Source organism: Heteronotia binoei, chromosome 8, assembly GCF_032191835.1.
Source record: "Heteronotia binoei isolate CCM8104 ecotype False Entrance Well chromosome 8, APGP_CSIRO_Hbin_v1, whole genome shotgun sequence".
Classification (NCBI taxonomy): Eukaryota; Metazoa; Chordata; class Lepidosauria; order Squamata; family Gekkonidae; genus Heteronotia; species Heteronotia binoei.
This window is the reverse complement of record NC_083230.1, coordinates 131,495,433-131,518,048: the sequence shown is the minus strand read 5'-3', so window position 1 is coordinate 131,518,048 and position 22,616 is coordinate 131,495,433. Positions and strand designations below refer to the sequence as shown.

The 22,616-nt window shown below is 56.1% G+C and overlaps 1 protein-coding gene across 1 annotated transcript in view; it reads right to left on the bottom strand.

Moving 5' to 3' along the window:
• Window positions 1-21,434, bottom strand: part of SHANK3 (SH3 and multiple ankyrin repeat domains 3) — a 613,814-nt gene extending 592,380 nt beyond the window's left edge. The window contains 1 exon segment of the mRNA XM_060246058.1: window positions 21,263-21,434. Within this exon segment, the coding sequence (XP_060102041.1) occupies window positions 21,263-21,328 (66 nt within the window). The 5' untranslated portion in view covers window positions 21,329-21,434.
• Between the last annotated feature and the right edge of the window lie 1,182 nt (window positions 21,435-22,616).

The following is a 22,616-nucleotide window of genomic DNA, read 5'->3' as shown; positions in this document are numbered from 1 at the left end:
GCTAATCAGAAGAGTTGTTGCCCATCAGAAATTTCTCCCGTGATCAAGAGAAGCGGCTTGCTGTGCGCTCACGAGAAAACTGCTGAGAGCACGAGGTCACTCTCGGAAGGCACAGCTTCTAGATCTTAAAGCTATTGCACCACTCACATCTTGACACTTTTAAATGCCTGCCTCCTTTGAAGGAAAAAGACTCCCGGCGGCACAGACCGTGGAGAGGGTAAGCGGGCAGGTGCTCCACTGAACTCAGGTGGCCACAGGAACACTTGGGCTGCAGTTCCCTCTTCACCCCACATCCCCCTCCTTGCTTTGCACTCTCCTTATCTCACCCCTCCACGTTCTCCTCTTGCTCGGCCTGGATTTCACGGGGCAATGGCGACAGGTCTAACACACAGATGCCGCTGCCATTTTCAACGGATTTTAAAATGCCCTGATCCTTGACTGGGAATGGTGGCGGTTTTGGTGCTACCGACAGGATGGGGGAAAGACCTCCTTATTCTGCTGGCCTGCAGGTCTGATGAGGTCCTTGTGGCATTTTTAAATCCTTTGAAAATGGCAGTGACATCCACAGGTCAGACACACGTGGACACATAAGAACATAAAAGAAGCCATGTTGGCCCAACTGGCCCAACACTCTGTGTCACACAGTGGCCAAAAACCCAGGTGCCATCAGGAGGTCCATCAGTGGGGCCAGGACACTGGAAGCCCTCCCACTGCCCCCCCCCAAGCACCAAGAATACAGAGCATCACTGCCCCAGACATAAGAACACAAGAGAAGCCATGTTGGATCAGGCCAGTGGCCCATCCAGTCCAACACTCTGTGTCACATAAGAACATAAGAGAAGCCATGTTGGATCAGGCCAGTGGCCCCTCCAGTCCAACACTCTGTGTCACATAAGAACATAAGAGAAGCCCTGTTGGATCAGGCCAATGGCCCATCCAGTCCAACACTCTGTGTCACATAAGAACATAAGAGAAGCCATGTTGGATCAGGCCAGTGGCCCCTCCAGTCCAACACTCTGTGTCACAGAAGAACATAAGAGAAGCCCTGTTGGATCAGGCCAGTGGCCCCTCCAGTCCAACACTCTATGTCACATAAGAACATAAGAGAAGCCATGTTGGATCAGGCCAATGGCCCCTCCAGTCCAACACTCTGTGTCACAGAAGAACATAAGAGAAGCCATGTTGGATCAGGCCAATGGCCCATCCAGTCCAACACTCTGTGTCACATAAGAACACAAGAGAAGCCATGTTGGATCAGGCCAGTGGCCCATCCAGTCCAACACTCTGTGTCACATAAGAACATAAGAGAAGCCATGTTGGATCAGGCCAGTGGCCAATCCAGTCCAACACTCTGTGTCACATAAGAACACAAGAGAAGCCATGTTGGATCAGGCCAATGGCCCATCCACTCCAACACTCTGTGTCACATAAGAACACAAGAGAAGCCATGTTGGATCAGGCCAGTGGCCCATCCAGTCCAACACTCTGTGTCACATAAGAACACAAGAGAAGCCATGTTGGATCAGGCCAATGGCCCATCCAGTCCAACACTCTGTGTCGCATAAGAACACAAGAGAAGCCATGTTGGATCAGGCCAATGGCCCATCCAGTCCAACACTCTGTCCCACAGTGGCCAAAAACACCCAGGTGCCATCAGGAGGTCCATCAGTGGGGCCAGGACCCTAGAAGCCCTCCCACTGCCCACCCAAGCACCAAGAATACAGAGCATCACTGCCCCAGACATAAGAACATAAGAGAAGCCCTGTTGGATCAGGCCAATGGCCCATCCAGTCCAACACTCTGTATCACACAGTGGCCAAAACCCAGGTGCCATCAGGAGGTCCATCAGTGGGGCCAGAACACTAAAAGCCCTCCCACTGCCCCCCAAGTACCAAGAATACAGAGCATTCCTGCCCTAGACAGAGAGTTCCATCTGTAGCCCGACACACATGAAGCTGCCTTGTACTGAATCAGACCTTTGCTCCTTCAGGCTCAGTGTTGTCCACACAGGTGGGCAGGGGCTCTCCAGGGTCTCAGACTGAGGTCTTTCCCATCACCTCCTACCTCATCCTTTCAACTGGAGAAGCCAGGGATTGAACCTGCGACTTTCCGCAAGTCAAACCGATGCTCAGCCAATGAGACACAGTCCCTCCCTAATCTTACAAACTCATATGAAGATGCCTCACACTGAATGAGACCAGAAGATCCATCAAGGTGAATATTGTCTACTCAGACTGGCAGCGGCTCTCCAGGGTCTCAGGTAGAGAAAGGACTTTCCCATCACCTGCTACAAGATCTGGAGGCAGCAAAGATTGGGCCTGGGGCCTTCTGCATGCCTAGAAAGAGCCAGTTTGGAGTAGAGGTTAAGTGAAGGGACTCTTATCTGGAAGAACCGGGTTTGATTCCCTCCTCCTCCACTTGCAGCTGCTGGAATGGCCTTGGGTCATTCATAGCCTTTGCAGAGTTGTCCTTGAAAGGGCAGTATCTAAGAGAGCTCTCTCAGCCCCACCTACCTCACAGGGTGTCTGTTGTGGGAGAAGGAGATAAAGGAGATTGTGAGCCGCTCTAAGACTCTGATTCAGAGAGAGGGACGGGTGTAGTGTATGGCGTTCGCAGAACGCAACCAGTTCATAAAGGCCACAACAGCGAAATAACATCAGTCCACCCCAGTCGCGGAGGTAACTGAGAAACATCCAGGTGCCTCCGCGCTGGACGCGACTATCCGCCAATCACAGCCAGTGGCGGGAAATACGGCTGGTCTGCATTGGACCAGCCAGCAGGAAGAATAGTCCGGCAACTGTATATATGCGGGACCCGGCCCGCGTGCTCTTCTCTTCCATCTTGTATTGTGCCATGGAATAAACTATGTTGCCCTTCGTGCGTCTCCAAGCCTGGTACTTTACAGTGGCGACGAAGATGGGATGCTAGCCTCATCGGCTACAACGGAGACCTTGGGCAACGAACGACCGGCCACGACCGCCGCCGCCACCATGGCCAACCAGAGCGGGAACACCGGTTACATCGAGCCCTTCGACCCTGCAAATCCAGAGGGCTGGGAGTCCTACTCGGAACGGGTCGAGTTCTACCTCCGGGCCAACAAGATCACCGACGCCGGATCAAAGAGGGATGTTCTCCTGAGCGTCTGCGGGCCAGCCACGTTCGAGATCGCCAAGGGTCTCTCGGCTCCCGCCCGCCTCGCGGAGAAATCCTACGAGGAGATCATCAGGCTCCTCACGGGCCATTTCTTGCCGCAGCCCTCACGGGTGGGCCGCAGATTCCTGTTCCACAAAAGGGACCAGACCGCTGGAGAGTCAGCCGCGGACTACTTGGCGGCCCTCCGCAAACTCGCCGGGAACTGCAACTTCCCCCAGTTGGAGGAAACCCTGGCCGACCGATTCACGTGGGGCCTCCGCGACGAAAGGCTCCAGCAGAAGCTCTTCGCCAAAGAAGAGCTCACCCTCCAGGGCACCTTCAGCGAGGCGGTAGCGTTCGAGAGGGCTGCCCGGACCTTTCCCCGGGTCAAGACCGAGACCGCCCACCACGAGGAGCTGGACCCCGAGCACCAGGACGAGGGGGAAGCCTTCCAGACGCGACGCGCCGCAGGACCAGCTGCCCGAGCTCCACAGCGCCCCCGAGCCAGCGAACGGCCGAACCAGCGCACTAACGAAAGGGCCAAATGCGCCAGCTGCGGCGACCCCCACGATCGGAGGGACTGCCAGTACCGGACCTGGGACTGCAGGAGCTGCGGGAAGACTGGCCACATCGCGCGAGCTTGCCGAGCCAAGCACAACCGCCCGCAACCGACCGCGCACCACGAGGCCGCCGAGTCCCACTCAACAGCCTCCACCTCACTTCAGGTACTGAGTTTGCCCCTGACCACCCCCAACAAGATAAAGATGGCGGTCCTCATAGACGGGGCCCCATGCGTCATGGAAGTGGACTCGGGCTCCTCCATCTCCATAATCGCGGAGGAGACCCTGAGAAGGCTACGCCCCGGCCAGGGGCTGCAGCTGCGACCGGCAAATTTCATATTGAGGGACTTCCAGCAAAACACGGTCCAAATAGCGGGGTGGGCACGGGTGCAGGTGGAGCGGGGGTCCTTCAGAGGCCCCCTAGACATCCTGGTGAACATATGAACATATGAAGCTGCCTTATACTGAATCAGACCTTTGGTCCATCAAAGTCAGTATTGTCTTCTCAGACTGGCAGCGGCTCTCCAGGGTCTCAAGCTGAGGTTTTTCACACCTACAGGCGGCCGCTTACCACCCTGTTGGGTCTTGCATGGTTTGGCCCCTTGGGAATCCGAATAGAGGTGGCGCGCACGGCCACAGCAGGAGGGTTCGGGGAGGTGTGCGGAGAGTTCCCCGACGTATTTGATGGGTCGCTGGGTAGTTACAAGGGCCCGGCCATCTCCCTACCGCTCGACCCGACGGTCAGACCGATCCGGCTCAAGGCAAGGAGGGTCCCCTTCGCCTTGAAGCCCAAGATCGAGGCAGAGTTGGACCGCCTAGTAGCACAAGGGGTCCTGGAGCCGGTCGATTACGCCATGTGGGAGACCCCCATAGTGACTCCGGTCAAACCCAATGGGGACGTGCGGATATGTGCAGATTACAAGTGCACAATTAACAAAGCGCTCCAAGACAACCCATACCCGGTGCCAGTAGTCAGCCACGTCCTGGCCGCCCTGGCGGGGTCAAAGATTTTCGGGAAGCTGGACCTGGCACAAGCCTACCAGCAGCTCCCGGTGGACGCCAAAACGGCTGAGGCACAGACGATAGTTACCCACAGGGGGGCGTTCAGGGTGAACAGGTTACAGTTTGGGGTCAGCGTGGCTCCGGGAATCTTCCAGAGCATAATGGATGCTCTCCTTAAAGGGATCCCCGGAGTCCAGCCGTTTTTCGACGATGTTTTAATCGCCGCCCCGGACCCTGAGGAATTCCGCAACCGCCTCTGGGAGGTGCTCCGCCGTTTTCAAGCCGCTGGACTAAAGGTTAAAAGGGAGAAGTGCATGCTGGGGGTACCACGGGTGGAGTTCCTGGGCTTCGCAGTGGAGGCGGAGGGAATCCACCCGACCGAGGAAAAGACCAGAGCCATTGTTCAAGCCCCAGCCCCCACGTGTAAAGCGGAGCTACAGAGCTTCTTGGGGGTCCTCAATTTCTACCACACGTTCATACCCCACAAGGCGGCCCTTGCCGAACCCCTACACCGACTACTGGACAAAAAAGCTCCATGGGTGTGGGGGAAGAAGCAAGCCGCCGCCTTCCAGGCAGTTAAGGATGTTCTGGTCTCCAACGCGGTGCTGCACCACTTCGACGAGCGCCTTCCGGTCATCCTGGCATGCGATGCGTCGCCATACGGGGTGGGCGCTGAACTGGGGCACCAGTTACCGGATGGCCGGGAGGTTCCGGTCGCATACTACTCACGCACCCTGACGTCGGCGGAACGGAACTATGCACAAATCGACAAGGAGGCCCTGGCCATAGTAGCGGGGGTCCACAAATTCAACGATTATTTGTATGGGCGCCGGTTCACAATAGCGGCGGACCATAAGCCGCTTTTGGGTCTGTTGGCCCCAGACCGCCAAACTCCCCAAATCCTGTCCCAGAGGGTGTTGAGGTGGAACCAATTCCTCAACTCGTACACCTACGCTCTGGTACACAGGGCGGGCAAGGCAATGGGTCACGCGGACGCACTCAGCCGGTTGCCACTCCCAGACACAGGCCCCGATCCAGCCCCAGCACACCAGGTCATGTCGATCGAGGCACTCCCGGATCAGCCCCTCCACGCAGCGGAGGTGGCCAAAGCCACCGGAAAAAACAAAACCCTAGCACGGGTGCTCGACTGGGTGGTGAGGGGGTGGCCAGAGGGGGACATGGGGGAAGAGTTCAAACCCTACAAAATGCGAAGGGAGGAACTAGCAGCCCACAAGGGGTGCCTACTATGGGGGAGCAGGGTAGTGGTCCCCCCCCCTCTACAGAAACGGGTTTTGGAATCACTTCACGAAACACACCCAGGCATAGTGAGAATGAAGGCCCTAGCCAGGAGCTACGTATGGTGGCCGGGGATGGACGGGAAGATAGAGAACTGGGTCCGGAGATGCAGCACATGCCAGGAGTCGCGGCCGGACCCACCCAGCGCCCCAGCTACACGGTGGGAGACCACGAGGAAACCGTGGTCCCGGCTCCACATTGACTTTGCCGGGCCGTTCCAGGGACAGATCTTCCTAATCATTGTAGATGCATACACAAAATGGTTAGAGGTCATCCCCGTAGGGTCTACCTCGTCAGCAGCAGCCATTAGAGCATTACACAGGGTCCTGTGCACCCACGGCATCCCGGACACCATAGTCTCGGACAACGGGGCAGCGTTCACATCGGGGGAATTCCAGGCGTTCCTCCAGAGGTACCTCATTAGACACATCCGGTCAGCTCCCTTCCACCCGGCCACCAACGGCCAGGCCGAGCGGATGGTCCGGACAACAAAAGAGGCCCTGGGCAGAATAGTGCAAGGCGATTGGGACCACCGGCTAGCCGCGTTCCTCTTCGACAACCGGGTCATTCCAAACCCAGTCACCGGGGTCAGCCCAGCCGAGCTCCTCATGGGACGCAAGCTCACCACAAGGCTAGACCGGCTACACCCCGACAGAGCCTCCGACGTGCGAGGGTCCCCGGAGGTCAGAGACGCGGCTAGGGGGTTCTTCGCGGGGGACCCAGTGTTCGCCCGCAACTACGCTTCAGGCCCAGAGTGGGTAGCCGGGCGGGTACTACGGGTCGTGGGTTCCCGCCACTACGAGGTATCCACCGAGGGGGGCCAGATCCTACGCCGGCACATCGACCAGTTGCGCCGCCGGACTCTCCCAGAGGTACCCACGGAAACGAGGGAGGGGGAGGGGTCCGAGGAGCACCCAATGACACCCGCGCCGGCACCAAGGCCACACCCACCGGCAGAGGCGGACCAACCCTCGGATCCAGACCCACAGCCCCCCAACGCTCAAACCCCCAGGGAAGCCCCGGATGCGGAAGGAGCCCCGGCACCACAAGCAACTCCAAGGCGTTCAACACGGGAGCGTCGACCTCCCGCCTACCTCCAGGACTATGTCACTAACTAAGGGGGGAGGAGTGTAGTGTATGGCGTTCGCAGAACGCAACCAGTTCATAAAGGCCACAACAGCGAAATAACATCAGTCCACCCCAGTCGCGGAGGTAACTGAGAAACATCCAGGTGCCTCCGCGCTGGACGCGACTATCCGCCAATCACAGCCAGTGGCGGGAAATACGGCTGGTCTGCATTGGACCAGCCAGCAGGAAGAATAGTCCGGCAACTGTATATATGCGGGACCCGGCCCGCGTGCTCTTCTCTTCCATCTTGTATTGTGCCATGGAATAAACTATGTTGCCCTTCGTGCGTCTCCAAGCCTGGTACTTTACAACGGGGGCATAAATCTGTGGTCTTCTTCGTCTTCTAGCAGATGCTGCACCACCAAGCCATAGCCCCTTCCCTTACAGAGACCCTTCCCCTCTCTCACTGACGCTGTCAAATTTGGTTTGGCCTGAACTGCAGAGGCCTCATTAAAGACCGCAGCAGCAGTTCTGCCAGAACAGTCCAGAAGCCCATGGAGGCCAGCTTCCCTGGTGGTCAACCAGGCCCTCCACAGCTGTTTGGACCAGACCATACCTCAAGTTCAACAGCACACTGTTGTGAACAAAGCCCCCCAAGAATAATAGAATCACAGAGTTGGAAGGTACCTCTAGGGTCATCTAGTCCAACCCCCTGCACAATGCAGGAAACTCATAAACACTTCCCCCTAAATTCACAGGATCTCCATTGCTGTCAGATGGCCATCTAGCCTCTGTTTAAAAACCACCAAGGAAGGAGAGCCCACCACCTCCCAAGGAGAAAGCCTGTTCCACTGAGGAATCGCTCAAACGGTCAGGAAGTTCTTCCTAATGTTGAGCCGGAAACTCTTTTGATTTCATTTCAACCCACTGGTTTTGGTCTAACCTTCCGGGGCCACAGAAAACAATTCCACACCATCCTCTATAGGACAATCCTTCAAGAACTTGAAGATGGTGATCCTATCACCACTCACTCGCCTCCTCTCCAGGCTAAACATCCCCAGCAACTTCAACCTTTCCTCATAGGACTTGGTCTCCAGACCCCTCACCATCTTTGTCGCCCTCCTCTGGACGTGTTCCAGCTTGTCTAGATCCTTCTCAAAATGTGGTGCCCAAAACTGAACACAAGACTCCAGGTGAGGTCTTACCAGAGCAGAGTAAAGCGATTCCATCACATCATGTGATCTGGACACTACACTTCTGTTGATACAGCCCAAAATTGCATTTGCCTTTTTAGCCACCGCATCACACCGTTGACTCATGTTCAGCATATGATCCACTAAGACCTCGAGATCCTTTTCGCACAGACTACTGCTAAGACAAGTCTCCTCATCTTCTGCCCCCCCCCCCAACATCCATTGAAATCTGACCTCAGTTGATCCCACTCAAAGTGCCCAAGTGAGTAAGCGTTCATTAGTCATGACAATGATTCAGTTTCAGGAGGTTCGATAGTGTATCGGACTTGTCACGTAGCTCGCTAGTTCAAAGCACAGCCCACAGATTCAGAAACAGCCCAACGGTGAGAGATTCAGAAACAGCCCAATGCTGTAGACCCCTGGCGCTTCCCTTTCAGAAGAAGAAGAAGATATTGGATTTATATCCCGCCCTCCACTCTGAAGAGTCTCAGAGCAGCTCACAATCTCCTTTCCCTTCATCCCCCACAACAGATACCCTGTGAGGTAGATGAAGATATTGGATTTATATCCCGCCCTCCACTCCGAAGAGTCTCAGAGCGGCTCACAATCTCCTTTCCCTTCATCCCCCACAACAGATACCCTGTGAGGTAGATGAAGATACTGGATTTATATCCCGCCCTCCACTCCGAAGAGTCTCAGAGGGGCTCACAATCTCCTTTCCCTTCCTCCCCCACAACAGATACCCTGTGAGGTAGATGAAGATACTGGATTTATATCCCGCCCTCCACTCCGAAGAGTCTCAGAGGGGCTCACAATCTCCTTTCCCTTCATCCCCCACAACAGATACCCTGTGAGGTAGATGAAGATACTGGATTTATATCCCGCCCTCCACTCCGAAGAGTCTCAGAGTGGCTCACAATCTCCTTTCCCTTCCTCCCCCACAACAGACACCATGTGAGGTAGATGAAGATATTGGATTTATATCCCGCCCTCCACTCCGAAGAGTCTCAGAGCAGCTCACAATCTCCTTTACCTTCCTCCCCCCCCCCACAACAGACACCCTGTGAGGTAGATGAAGATATTGGATTTATATCCCGCCCTCCACTCCAAAGAGTCTCCGAGCGGCTCACAATCTCCTTTACCTTCCTCCCTCACAACAGACACCCAGTGAGGTGGGTGGGGCTGAGAGGGCTCTCACAGCAGCTGCCCTTTCAAGGACAACCTCTGCCAGAGCTATGGCTGACCCAAGGTCATTCCAGCAGGTGCAAGTGGAGGAGTGTGGAATCTCCCGTTTCTCCCAGATAAGAGTCCGCACACTTAGCCACTACACCAAACTGGCTCTTCAGCAACGAAGCACCAGGCTTGGTGCCCTCCCTTGAACTCTGGACCCAGAAAAGGCATCCCCTCCCCAGCCTCGGTTCAGCTACGTCCTTGAAATGCCCTCTTGCTCGTCTTTGCAATGCCCTATGATGCTAGAATAAAAGGTGCGAAATCAGGGCTGAGAGCAGAGGTGTGCTGGACGTTCCAAGACCAGAAGTCCCAGGCAATTCTTTAAACTCCGTTCTTAGGCATGCAGTCCTACTCCCCATACCCAGAATTGTGTTTGGAAAAGTCCCTGGGAGCTCCAGAAAACGCCTTCCAGCGCACACCTGGTGTGGCCTAAAGGCCAGACAAACTCATCTAAAGCACAGACCAAGAGGGCTTGGGAGTCCAAAGCGGCAACGTGGCAGACTGTCGATGCCCTGGTCTTCCTGGGCTCATCTCTCCCCGACACAGGAAGCTGCCTCATATGGAATCAGCCCCCCCCCCCCCAAACACACACCTTGATCCATCTTGTCTCCTCAGACTGGCAGAAAGTCTCCAAGGTCTCAGGTGGAGAAGGGTCTTCCCCATCACCTCCTGCCTCCTCCTTTTAAGTGGAGATGCCGGGGATTGAACCCTGGACCTTCTGTATGCCCAGCAGATGCGCTGCTACTTTGTCACGGCCCCCTCGCCAAGCCGGGTCTTCTGCTTCTCTTCCCTCCCCACTAGGGTTGCCAATCCCCGGGTGGGGGCAGGGGATCCCCCAATTTGGAGGCCCTCCCCCCACTTCAGAGTCATCAGAAAGCCGGGGGGGGGGGTTGAAATGTCTGCTGGGAACTCCATTATTCCCTATGGAGACCGATTCCCAGGGAAGAATGGAGACAGGGTAGAATGGAGAATATATCTCTGGGGATCTGCAGAGCGGGGGCTGTTTTCTGAGGTAGAGGCACCAAATTTTCAGCATAGCACCCCGTGCCTCTCTCCAAAACACCCTCCAGGTTTCAAAAGGAAAACACCCTCTCCAAAACACCCTCCAGGTTCTGCCCCCCCCCCAACATCCCACTGAAATCTGACCTCAGTTGATCCCAAAGAGCCCCCAAAAGAAGGTGCCCCTGCCCTTCATAATTTCCAATAGGGGGAAGGCATTGAAAAGGTGTGCGGTCCCTTTTAACGTGATGGCCAGAACCCCCTTTGGAGTTCAATGATGCTTGTCACACCCTTGCTCCTGGCTCCGCCCCCAATGTCTCCTGGCTCCACCCCCAAAGCCCCCAGATATTTCTTGAATTGGACCGGGCAACCCTCCCCCCCCCCCCACACACACCCCTGTCTTGCTTGCACGACACGGATTGTAACCCACCCTGGCAGGATTCTTCCTTGGCTCTGCCTAATGAGTGCCACCCGTGGTGTCTGCCCCCTGAAGGAAGTCACATCAAGCAGCCCCCCCCGCCCCCCCCCCGCCCAGCTCTGCCTCTCTTCTCCACGTCTGCTGTGCCGCTTTCCAGGATCCCGGCTGCCTTCTCTGCAGTGCGTGACCTACATTCCGTGTTCCTACTAGACGGAAGCCTAGCCTGGGCGCTCCCTCCGCCGCTCACAGGATGCTCTCGAGGGGACCGGCCATCAGGGGAACGGGATCACAGCGGCCGTCACGCCCACGTTCTCTGCGCCCCAAGAAACAAGCTCTGGCAGTGCCAACGGTCCTCTGAAACTGACCCTGACCGCTCCGGCCCGGCTGCTCCCCAGAAACACAAGCTGCACAACGTACCACTCCGCCAGCAGTGCCTGCCACCCCCTGGCTGCGTCCCCACAATCACTGGCCTGGCGCAGCGCCCCACCTTTAGGGGCACAAGAGGAAGACTGACCCACCCGAATTCTGAGAGCAACAGGGACTTGGAGAGAGACTGGGAGCATGCCAGGACTGGCTTAGGAGCATGCACGGATAGAAACATAAGAACATAAGAGAAGCCATGTTGGATCAGGCCAGTGGCCCCTCCAGTCCAACACTCTGTGTCACTTAAGAACATAAGAGAAGCCCTGTTGGATCAGGCCAGTGGCCCCTCCAGTCCAACACTCTGTGTCACTTAAGAACATAAGAGAAGCCATGTTGGATCAGGCCAGTGGCCCCCTCCAGTCCAACACTCGGTGTCACTTAAGAACATAAGAGAAGCCCTGTTGGATCAGGCCAATGGCCCCTCCAGTCCAACACTCTGTGTCACATAAGAACATGAGAAGCCATGTTGGATCAGGCCAGTGGCCCCTCCAGTCCAACATTCTGTGTCACATAAGAACAGAAGAGAAGCCATGTTGGATCAGGCCAATGGCCCCTCCAGTCCAACACTCTGTGTCACATAAGAAATAAGGGAAGCCATGTTGGATCAGGCCAATGGCCCATCCAGTCCAACACTCTGTGTCACATAAGAACACAAGAGAAGCCATGTTGGATCAGGCCAGTGGCCCATCCAGTCCAACACTCTGTGTCACATAAGAACACAAGAGAAGCCATGTTGGATCAGGCCAATGGCCCATCCAGTCCAACACTCTGTGTCGCATAAGAACACAAGAGAAGCCATGTTGGATCAGGCCAATGGCCCCTCCAGTCCAACACTCTGTGTCACATAAGAACATGAGAAGCCATGTTGGATCAGGCCAGTGGCCCCTCCAGTCCAACATTCTGTGTCACATAAGAACAGAAGAGAAGCCTTGTTGGATCATGCCAGTGGCCCATTCAGTCCAACACTCTGTGTCACATAAGAACATAAGGGAAGCCATGTTGGATCAGGCCAATGGCCCATCCAGTCCAACACTCTGTGTCACATAAGAACATAAGAGAAGCCATGTTGGATCAGGCCAATGGCACCTCCGGTCCAATACTCTGTGTCACACAGTGGCCAAAACCCAGGTCCCCTCAAGAGGTCCACCAGTGGGGCCAGGGCACTAGAAGCCCTCCCTCTGTGCCTCCTCCAAACACCAAGAATACAGAGCATCCCTGCCGCAGACATAAGAACATAAGAGAAGCCATGTTGGATCAGGCCAATGGCCCCTCCAATCCAACACTCTGTGTCACATAGTGGCCAAAAAACACAGGTGCCATCAGGAGGTCCACCAGTGGGGCCAGGATACTAGAAGCCCTCCCACTGTGCCCCCCCAGCACCAAGAATACAGAGCCTCACTGCCCCAGACATAAGAGAAGCCATGTTGGATCATGCCAGTGGCCCATTCAGTCCAACACTCTGTGTCACATAAGAACATAAGAGAAGCCATGTTGGATCAGGCCAATGGCACCTCCGGTCCAATACTCTGTGTCACACAGTGGCCAAAACCCAGGTCCCCTCAAGAGGTCCACCAGTGGGGCCAGGGCACTAGAAGCCCTCCCTCTGTGCCTCCCCCAAACACCAAGAATACAGAGCATCTCTGCCCCAGACATAAGAACATAAGAGAAGCCATGTTGGATCAGGCCAATGGCCCCTCCAATCCAACACTCTGTGTCACATAGTGGCCAAAAAACACAGGTGCCATCAGGAGGTCCACCAGTGGGGCCAGGACACTAGAAGCCCTCCCACTGTGCCCCCCCAGCACCAAGAATACAGAGCCTCACTGCCCCAGACATAAGAGAAGCCATGTTGGATCAGGCCAATGGCCCATCCAGTCCAACACTCTGTGTTACACAGTGGCCAAAAAACCCAGGTGCCATCAGGAGGTCCACCAGAAAGAGTAGGATGAGACCTCCCCGCCTTGCTGGATCTCCCCAAGGTCCACTGGGTTCAGCATTCCAGTTGCTGGCCAGATGTCTCTCAGAAGCCCACCCTGCAGGGTTTGCAGCTCAGGTCTACTGCCTTGGGACATGGGACATCCATTGCATTGTTGGGGCTGGCTAGGCGGCCTCTTGCTCCAAGGAAAGGGACTACATTTCATTTAATTTTTCAATGTATACCCTGCCCTATCCCGCAAGCGGGCTCAGTGCGGCTTGCAACATGAAAATGAATCACATCAAAACATCATCACCACAGATATGTTGATCAGATTCCAGAGCAGTAATGAGTAAAGAGTGGTGCATATGCTAGGTAAAGATGTGCAAAGAGTGGTGCATACGCTAGGTAATGTGAACCTGCAGACTTGTACGGAAACTAAACCAAACTGAATATAGGGGGAGGTGTTTGTGAGTTTCCTGCATTGTGCAGAGGTTGGACTAGATGACCCTGGAGGTCCCTTCCAACTCGAGGATTCTATGATTCCTGACCGTTACAGCAGTTCCTCAGTGGAACAGGCCTCCTCCTCGGGAGGTGGTGGGCTCTCCTTCCTTGGAGGTTTTTCAACAAAGGCTAGATGGCCATCTGACAGCAACGAGGATCCTGTGAATTTAGAGGGAGGGGGTTTGTGAGTTTCCTGCATTGTGCAGGGGGTTGGACTAGATGACCCTAGAGGCCCCTTCCAACTCCATGACTGTATGATTCTTCAGAAGGTGGTGGGCTCTCCTTCCTTGGAGGTTTTTAAGCAGATGCTAGATGGCCATCTGACAGCAATAAAGATCTTATGAATTTAGGGGGAGGTGTTTGTGAGTTTCCTGCATTGTGCAGGGGGTTGGACTAGATGACCCTAGAGGTCCCTTCCAACTCTATGATTCTAGGATTCTATGAGTACAACAAATCAATACTACATCCAGTAGTGCTCCCTCTCCAGGAAGAAAACCCTCCAAGCTGTCCTCAGGCCCTCGTCCCAGTGCTCCACAGCAGAGAACATACAGGAAGGACCTCTGTGCAAACAGGCCAAGCCAGAACGCCGCCCAAACCCCATCACTGGCCTATCAGGAGGGGGCAAACTTTCCCACCCCAAGAACGCTGATGGTGCACATGCTGAACAAGAGTCAAGGGCTGCTTTTCACCCAAAGAGTGTTTCATTCCAGCCTAAGCCTCAAGCCCCACCGTGCCCTAGTCACCCCCTGAACCCTGCTCCCCCCCCAGCGCTCTGAGTCCCAGGACTTCTTCCCAGGGCCATTGGAGGGGGTGGGGGGTTGGAAACTGCTGCCGATTGCAGCCCCCCCCACCGGTCTGATCGAAGTGCATCCGGATGACTCCCGCGTAGCTCCCTCCTCCCTCCCCCCTGCTCTGCCATAGTTCCAGGGCCCTGCAGGCACAGAGAGCATCTGCCACAGCCTCACGCTTGCCTTCCCACACCAAAAGTGCGGCGCACGCGCTGAGCAGGGGGGCCCTAGCCAGGAGACAGGCCTGTCCTCACTGACGTTCCCTCTAAGCTGCAGTCTCGTGAGCAAAAATTCTACTTTGTGAGCTCCTGGCATTAAAGTTGCGAGCTGCATCAATTATTGTACTCTGGGGTTATTTTTCCTGAGCTAAGACAAAAAGGTGTGAGCTGGAGGCTACAGATCTGTGAGCTAGCTCACGCTAACTCAGCTTAGAGGGAATACTGGTTCTCACCCTCATTTCGTAGGGCCTGTAAGATGGAGCTGTTCCACCAGGCCTTCGGTTGAGGCAGTGGGCGTCCTATTCCAGCAACCATTCCATCAGTCGGCCTCCCTTGTTGGGACATCATAGAATCTTAGAGTTGGAAGGGACCTCCAGGGTCATCTAGTCCAACCCCCCTGCACAATGCAGGAAACCCACAAATACCTCCTCCTAAATTCACAGAATCTTCATTGCTGTCAGATGGCCATCCAGCCTCTGTTGAAAAACCTCCAAGGAAGGAGAGCCCACCACCTCCCGAGGAAGCCTGTTAGAAGCATAGAAGAGTTGGAAGGGACCTCTAGGGTCATCTAGTCCAACCCCCTGCACAATGCAGGAAACTCACAAACCCCTCCCCCTAAATTCACAGGATCTTCATTGCTGTCAGATGGCCACCTAGCCTCTGTTGAAAAACCTCCAAGGAAGGAGAGCCCACCACCTCCTGAGGAGGAAGCCTGTTCCACTGAGGAACCCCACTAAACTCACAATCACCTCCCCCTAAATTCACAGGATCTTCATTGCTGTCAGATGGTCATCTAGCCTCTGTTGAAAAACCTCCAAGGAAGGAGAGCCCACCACCTCCCGAGGGGGAAGCCTATTCCACTGAGGAACCGCTCTAATGGTCAGGAAGTTCTTCCTAATGTCGAGCCGGAAACTCTTCTGATTTAATTTCAACCCGTTGGTTCTGGTCCTACCTTCTGGGAGCACAGAAAACAATTCCACACCATCCTCTATAGGACAGCCCTTCAAGTCCTTGAAGATGGTGATCCTATCACCTCTCAGCCGCCGCCTCTCTAGGCTAAACATGCCCAGCTCCTTCAACCTTTCCTCATAGGACTTGGTCTAGACCCGTTACTCTAGATTCATTCCAGCTTGTCTCTATCCTTCTTAAAATGTGGTGCCCAAAACTGAACACAAGACTCCAGGTGAGGTCTGACCAGTGCAGAGAAAAGCGATGCTCTACAGACTGTGGTGCTATCCTGTTTATCGTCACCATCATTCCTTTTGGGCCAAAAGCTGCCTGTATCCTGTGAAATGCGCCCTTCCAGCTCGCTGATGCACCTACTTGTTTTATGGTTCTATTGCTTGATTTGCCAATTTCATTGTATTGATTTAAATTTAAACGGGAGGTTTTTTATTGTTGTTCGGGTTATGTTGTGATCCACCCTTAGCCCGTTATGGGAAAGGGCGGAATAGAAGCCTACTAAATAAAATAAATAAAATATAACAGCGGGAGGGGGAGGAGGAAACAGGGCAGGGGAGGGGGCTAACAGGGAGGTAGAGAAAGACCCCCTCCCTGCATGTGGGGAGGGCACAATCCCAGCGCCGTGGGGCACTACTAAGAGAAGCTCTGGGTCTCATCCTGGAATTCCTCAGCCACACACAAGAAAGGGAGGGAGCTACAAGAAATTGCAATCCCTCTCCCTCCCCCTCCCCCCCCCCAAAAAGCAATCCTCACTAACTAATACTGGGTAGTAGTAATACAAACTAATACTGGGCAGTAGTTCATATATATGTTCATATGCATGGAACGGGGCATTCACATAAAGTGTGGGATGGTGGCTCAGTGGTAGAGCATCTGCTTGGGAAGCAGAAGGTCCCAGGTTCAATCCCCGGCATCTCCAACTCAAAAGGGTCCAGGCAAAGAGGCGTGAAAAACCTCAGCTTGAGACCCTGGAGAGCTGTTGCCAGTCTGAGTAGACAAGACTGAGTTGGATGGACCCAGGGGGGTCTGATTCAGTAGAAGGCAGCTTCATAGGTTCATGGAGAGGAGGTGACTGAGAGGTGATAGGATCACGATCTTCAAGAACTTGAAGGGCTGTCCTATAGAGGATGGTGTGGAATTGTTTTCTGTGGCCCCAGAAGGTAGGACCAGAACCAGTGGGTTGAAATTAAATCAAAAGAGTTTCCGGCTCAACATTAGGAAGAACTTCCTGACTGTTAGGGCAGTTCCTCAGTGGAAGAGGCTTCCTCCTCGGGAGGTGGTGGGCTCTCCTTCCTTGGAGGTTTTTCAACAGAGGCTAGATGGCCATCTGACAGCAATGAAGATCCTGTGAATTTAGGGGGAGGGGTTTGTGCATTTCCTGCATTGTGCAAGGGGTTGGACTAGATGACCCTGGAGGTCCCTTCCAACTCTAGGATTCTATGATTCTATATATATGGGAAGGGAACTGTGGCTCGGGGGTAGAGCATCTGCTTGGGAAGCAGAAGGTCCCAGGTTCAATCCCTGACATCTCCAACTCAAAAGGGTCCAGGCAAAGAGGCATGAAAAACCTCATCTTGAGACCCTGGAGAGCTGCTGCCAGTCTGAGTAGTCAAGACTGACTTCGATGGATCCAGGGGGGTCTGATTCAGTACAAGGCAGATTCATGGGAAAGGGCTGTGTGGCTCAGTGGTAGAGCATCTGCTTGGGAAGCAGAAGGCCCCAGGTTCAATCCCCGACATCTCCAACTCAAAAGGGTCCAGGCAAAGAGGCATGAAAAACCTCAGCTTGAGACCCTGGAGAGCTGCTGCCAGTCTGAGTAGTCAAGACTGACTTCGATGGATCCAGGGGGGTCTGATTCAGTACAAGGCAGATTCATGGGAAAGGGCTGTGTGGCTCAGTGGTAGAGCATCTGCTTGGGAAGCAGAAGGCCCCAGGTTCAATCCCCGACATCTCCAACTCAAAAGGGTCCAGGCAAAGAGGCATGAAAAACCTCAGCTTGAGACCCTGGAGAGCCACTGCCAGTCTGAGGAGATGAGACTGACTTGGATGGACCCAGGGGGGTCTGATTCAGTAGAAGGCAGCTTCATAGGTTCATATGTTAATGGCAAACAACTCACAGTTCAGGAGCTCATGGTTTCTGTCCACACACCCCGGACCAGAAGGGTTTGGAAAAGGTGGTGGCTGGCTACGGCTGCTCAGCAGGGGGCAAATGTGTTCCTGCCCCCCCCACTCCCTCTTGCAAGCCTGCAAACGTCCCCAGCCACTGGAGTTGGGATCTGGGGGGGGGGGGGAGTCAGAGGCCTGCATCAAGGCCCTCCAGCGCGGCTGGGCCCTCGGAAGGGCAGGATCGGGGCCATCAGCAGGGATCACAGAAATCCCATGTGCCTAGAAGGCTTCCCTTTGCTTTGTTCACCACCTGCTGAACTGATTCCTTCAAGCTGAACCGAGTTGGAGGGTCAAGGACCCCCCCCCCGCCATTGTTCCCCAATGAAACCCCCAACTGTTTTTGATGGGGTTTGGTTGCCATCCTTGCCATCCAGTTTCCGGGTAACAGCGCTTCTCTCCCCAAACCTCTATGCCAGCGTCAGCCCAAGGGCCGACGCCACCCCTTCCAAAACTGAAGAAGAAGAAGGCTGCAGATTTATACCACGCCCTTCTCTCTGAATCAGAGACTCAGAGTGGCTGACAATCTCCTACATCTTCTCTCCCTCCAAAACAGACACCCTGTGAGGTGGGTGGGGCTGAGAGAGTCCTGACAGAAACTTCACCACGGCATCAAACTGGCTCTCAAAACTGGGCACCCCCCCCCCGATAGCTCCCCTCAGGAAAGCCTCTGCTTGTGCTGGAGCCTCCTCGGATGTGCCACCCCCACCAGGCCAGCCTGACCCTCGCTGCCCCCTCCACTCCCTCCTTCTCACTTGCAGGGCCCATTCCCAGGAGAGGCCAGCGGGAGGTCAGCCAGCTGTTCTGGACAAGGAATCGCTTCCTGCCCCTGAGGAGGGCACCGATGTCTGGCTGCAGGGTGGAAGAGGTGACATGGGCTGCACCCAGAGGGATACAAATCCTCCCCCCATTCAGGGACTGTCCAGCTCCCTGCCCCCCCCCCCACCGCCTTCTCCTCCAAGCTAATAACATAAGAGAAACCCTGTTGGATCAGGCCAATGTCCCATCCAGTCCAACACTCTGTGTCACAGAAGAACAGAAGAGAAGCCATGTTGGATCAGGCCAGTGGCCCATCAAATCCAACGCTCTGTGTCACAGAAGAACATAAGAGAAGCCATGTTGGATCAGGCCAATGGCCCATCCAGTCCAACACTCTGTGTCACAGAAGAACATAAGAGAAACCATGTTGGATCAGGCCAATGGCCCATCCAGTCCAACACTCTGCATCACATAAAAACATAAGAGAAGCCCTGTTGGATCAGGCCAGTGGCCCATCCAGTCCAACACTCTGTGTCACAGAAGAACATAAGAAAAGCCATGTTGGATCAGGCCAATGGCCCATCCAGTCCAACACTCTGTGTCACATAAGAACATAAGAGAAGCCCTGTTGGATCAGGCCAATGGCCCATCCTGTCCAACACTCTGTGTCACACAGTGGCCAATATATGTGTTTGTGTATATATACATACACACACACACATTTATACTGTGGCTAATAGCCACTGATGGACCTCTGCTCCATATTTTTATCTAACCCCCTCTTGAAGCTGGCTGTGCTTGTAGCCGCCACCACCTCCTGTGGCAGTGAAGTCCACATGTTAATCACCCTTTGGGTGAAGAAGTACTTCCTTTTATCCGTTTTAACCTGACTGCTCAGCAATTTCCTCGAATGCCCAGGAGTTCTTGTATTGTGAGAAAGGGAGAAAAGTACTTCTCTCTCTGCCTTCTCCATCTCATGCATTATCTTGTAAACCTCTATCATGTCACCCCGCAGTCGACGTTTCTCCAAGCTAAAGAGCCCCAAGCGTTTCAACCTTTCTTCACAGGGAAGAAAGGTTAAAACATTTTAACCTTTCTCTAGGGTCATCTAGTCCAACCCCCTAATTGGCAGAGCCCTGGCTGCCAGCCCTGGCCCCAAAGGAAGGCAGTCCGGCTGAGACCGAGGTGAGTCCTCCAGGCACCCTGTGCTAGGGCAGGGCGAGACCCCCGGCCTTCATGGCTCCACTGCGCACATGTCCCCCTGCCCGCCCAGAGGGTGACCCTCCGTCCCCTCCTCACTGCCATCTGCTGGCTGTCTACAGGGGGGCTGGGAGGGGCCAGGCCCATCCTTTCAACCCCCCCTCCAACTGAATGGCATCTCCACTGGAGACCCCCACACACACCTGCCCCCTTTGCTCACCGCCGCTCTGAAGGAGGAGCCGCCTGGCTGCCGCTCTTCCCGCTTCTTGCTCTCCCCTCCCCTCCCCTCACACACCTGGCAGAGCAAAGGGGGGGGGGCGAGTCAAGAGGTCTGAGAGGGGGGCACGCAGGAAAGGGGGGGGGAGAGCGGAGCTGCTGTGACCGCCCAGAAGGGGGGGTTTAGCTTGCGGGACTTGAGGCAGCTTACAGTGGCCAGAGCCCAAGGCCACCAAACTGGGTTGCCCCCCCTCCCCCAAACAACCAATCCTGTTTTGGGTCCCACCAAACCATGAAATCCTGGGGGGGGGGGGGCGTTATTAAGGACAGGCATGAGCCCAAGCTCTGCCCCTTTCCTTTCCTCCCCCCCCCCCCCCCGGCAAATTCCTCTGCCCATCTCTTGCAGCTGCTCCGCCCTGAGTCTCCCCCCCCCCCCCGCGGCATCTGGAGTTTCACTTGCTCTGTGCCCCCCTCCCCCAGAAAGTCCCACCTGCTGCCTTGTGCATTTCAGCCAGCCCAGCCGGGGGGGGGGGATCCGCTGCCCCTGTGCATGAAGACCCCCCCCCCAGCAGCCCCCCCCCCCCCACCGGCCGCCTGGTCCTGCAAGACCTCTGCCTCCGCTCCTCTCGGCTGCTGCTGGTGCAGGAGGGAAGAGGCTGAGAAGCAGTCAGCTTGCGCCCCCCCACCCACCCCGTGCCCGGGAGGCTTCTGCCCCACGGAACAGGCGACCCCCATACACGTTGTGGGCTGGAGCAACCCGCCCGGCTCCTGATTCTTCAAAGACCCCCAAACACATCGCTCCAAGGAGCCCCCCTCCCCGGTGGGGGAAAGCCACGGGGCGCCCCCTCCAAGTCCAGCGTCCTCGGGCACTCTCGACCCAGCGCTCCCCCCACCAACCCCCCCTCCCCATAGCCCTGCCCCCCCCCTCGGCGAAAGCCCGCCGCACAGACCGCAGCCCCGCGCTCCCAGCGCCGCGAAAGCTCCCTCCCCCGCAAAAAAACCCCGAGGTTCGCCGCCGCCCTCCCAACCAATTTCCCCTCCCAGGGACTCCTGCAGAGGCAGGCGGGCACCCTCCCCGCGGCCCTGGCTGCTTCCCGCTCGCTCGGATGGAGGGGTGGCTTTCATTACGGGGGGGGGGGGCGTGAACCAGTTCCCAGCAGGGACCCCCGGGGCCCCGACCCCCTCCCTCCCCGGGCGGGCGGGGGGTCTGCTGACCGTCTGCTGGAGGTCGGGGATGCCGATGCGCACGACCAGGGCGTGGGGGGCGGGCGGCTCGTCCATGCGCCCGGGCGGGGAGGCCGGCTGGGGGCTGCGGGGGCCGCTGCCGGCGCCGGGGGGCTTGATGGTATCATACAGGGTCTCCTCTTTGAGGCTGCTCTCCGCGCTCTCCTCCCCCGGGTCGCCGTTCACCACGCACGGCGGCTGCTGGAGCTGCTGAGACGCCGCGTCCTCCTCCTCCTCTTCCTCCTCCTCCTCCTCCTCCTCCTCCTCCTCCCGACGCTGCTGCTGCTGCCGCTGCTGCTGCCGCCGCCGCCGCTGCTCCGCTTGCTCCGGCGGCTCCAGCGTTGCTGCTGCTGCTGCTGCTCGGGAGCGTCATGGTTGCTGGTGGCCGGGCTGAGCGGCATGCTCCCTGCGCCCGGGCTGGCGAGGGCGAGGGGGGGGGGGGCGGGCGGCTGCTGGAGGAGCGGGGCTGCGCGAGGGAGCGGGCGAGGGGGGCCCCTCGGGCGCTGGCGGGCAGGGCGGCTACCTAGAGCGCATCACACGCCTGGCGCGGCCCGGGGGAGAAAAGAAGGGGGGGGGGAGAAAGAGAGACAAAAAAAGAAAGGCTGGTTAAAATCGTGCCCCCACCGCATCAGAGCCACCCCCAAACCTCCCCCCCTCTTGTCCCCAGGGCTGGCCCCGCGGCTTAGGCGAACTAGGGGACTGCCTTGGGCGCTGGCCTTTTGCGGGCCCCGAATTGGGCTCCCCCCTCACGTCACTCCATGATGTTATCATTGTTGGGGGGGGGGGGACCAGAAGTTAGCTTTGCCTAGGGTGCCCAGCCCTGCCTGCCCCGTGCCCACGCTGCCAGCGCTCCCGGGATCCGCTCCCCAGACCGCGACACTGCAGGCCTTTTTATGAGACTGGATTTTGGATTTCTGTCCCGCCCTTAACCCTGAATCCCAGTCTCAAAGCGGTCACAATCTCCTTTACCTTCTCCCCCCCACCCCCACAGAAGACACCCTGTGGGGTAGGTGGGGCTGAAAGAGCTTTTTAAAGCAGCTGCCCTTTCAAGGACAACTTTGCCAGAGCTCTGGCTGACCCAAAACCATTCCAGCAGCTGCAAGTGGAGGAGTAGGGAATCAAACCCGGATCTCCCAGACACGTAACCACTAAACCAAACTGGCTGTCTTACAAGAAGATTTTGGATTTATATCCCGTCCTATACTCTGAATCTCAGAGTGCTCACAATCTCCTTTTACCTGCCCCCCCCCCACAACAGACACCCTGTGAGGTGGGTGGGACTGAGAGAGGTCTTACAGCAGCTGCCCTTTCAAGGACAATTGTGCCAGAGCTCTGCCTGACCCAA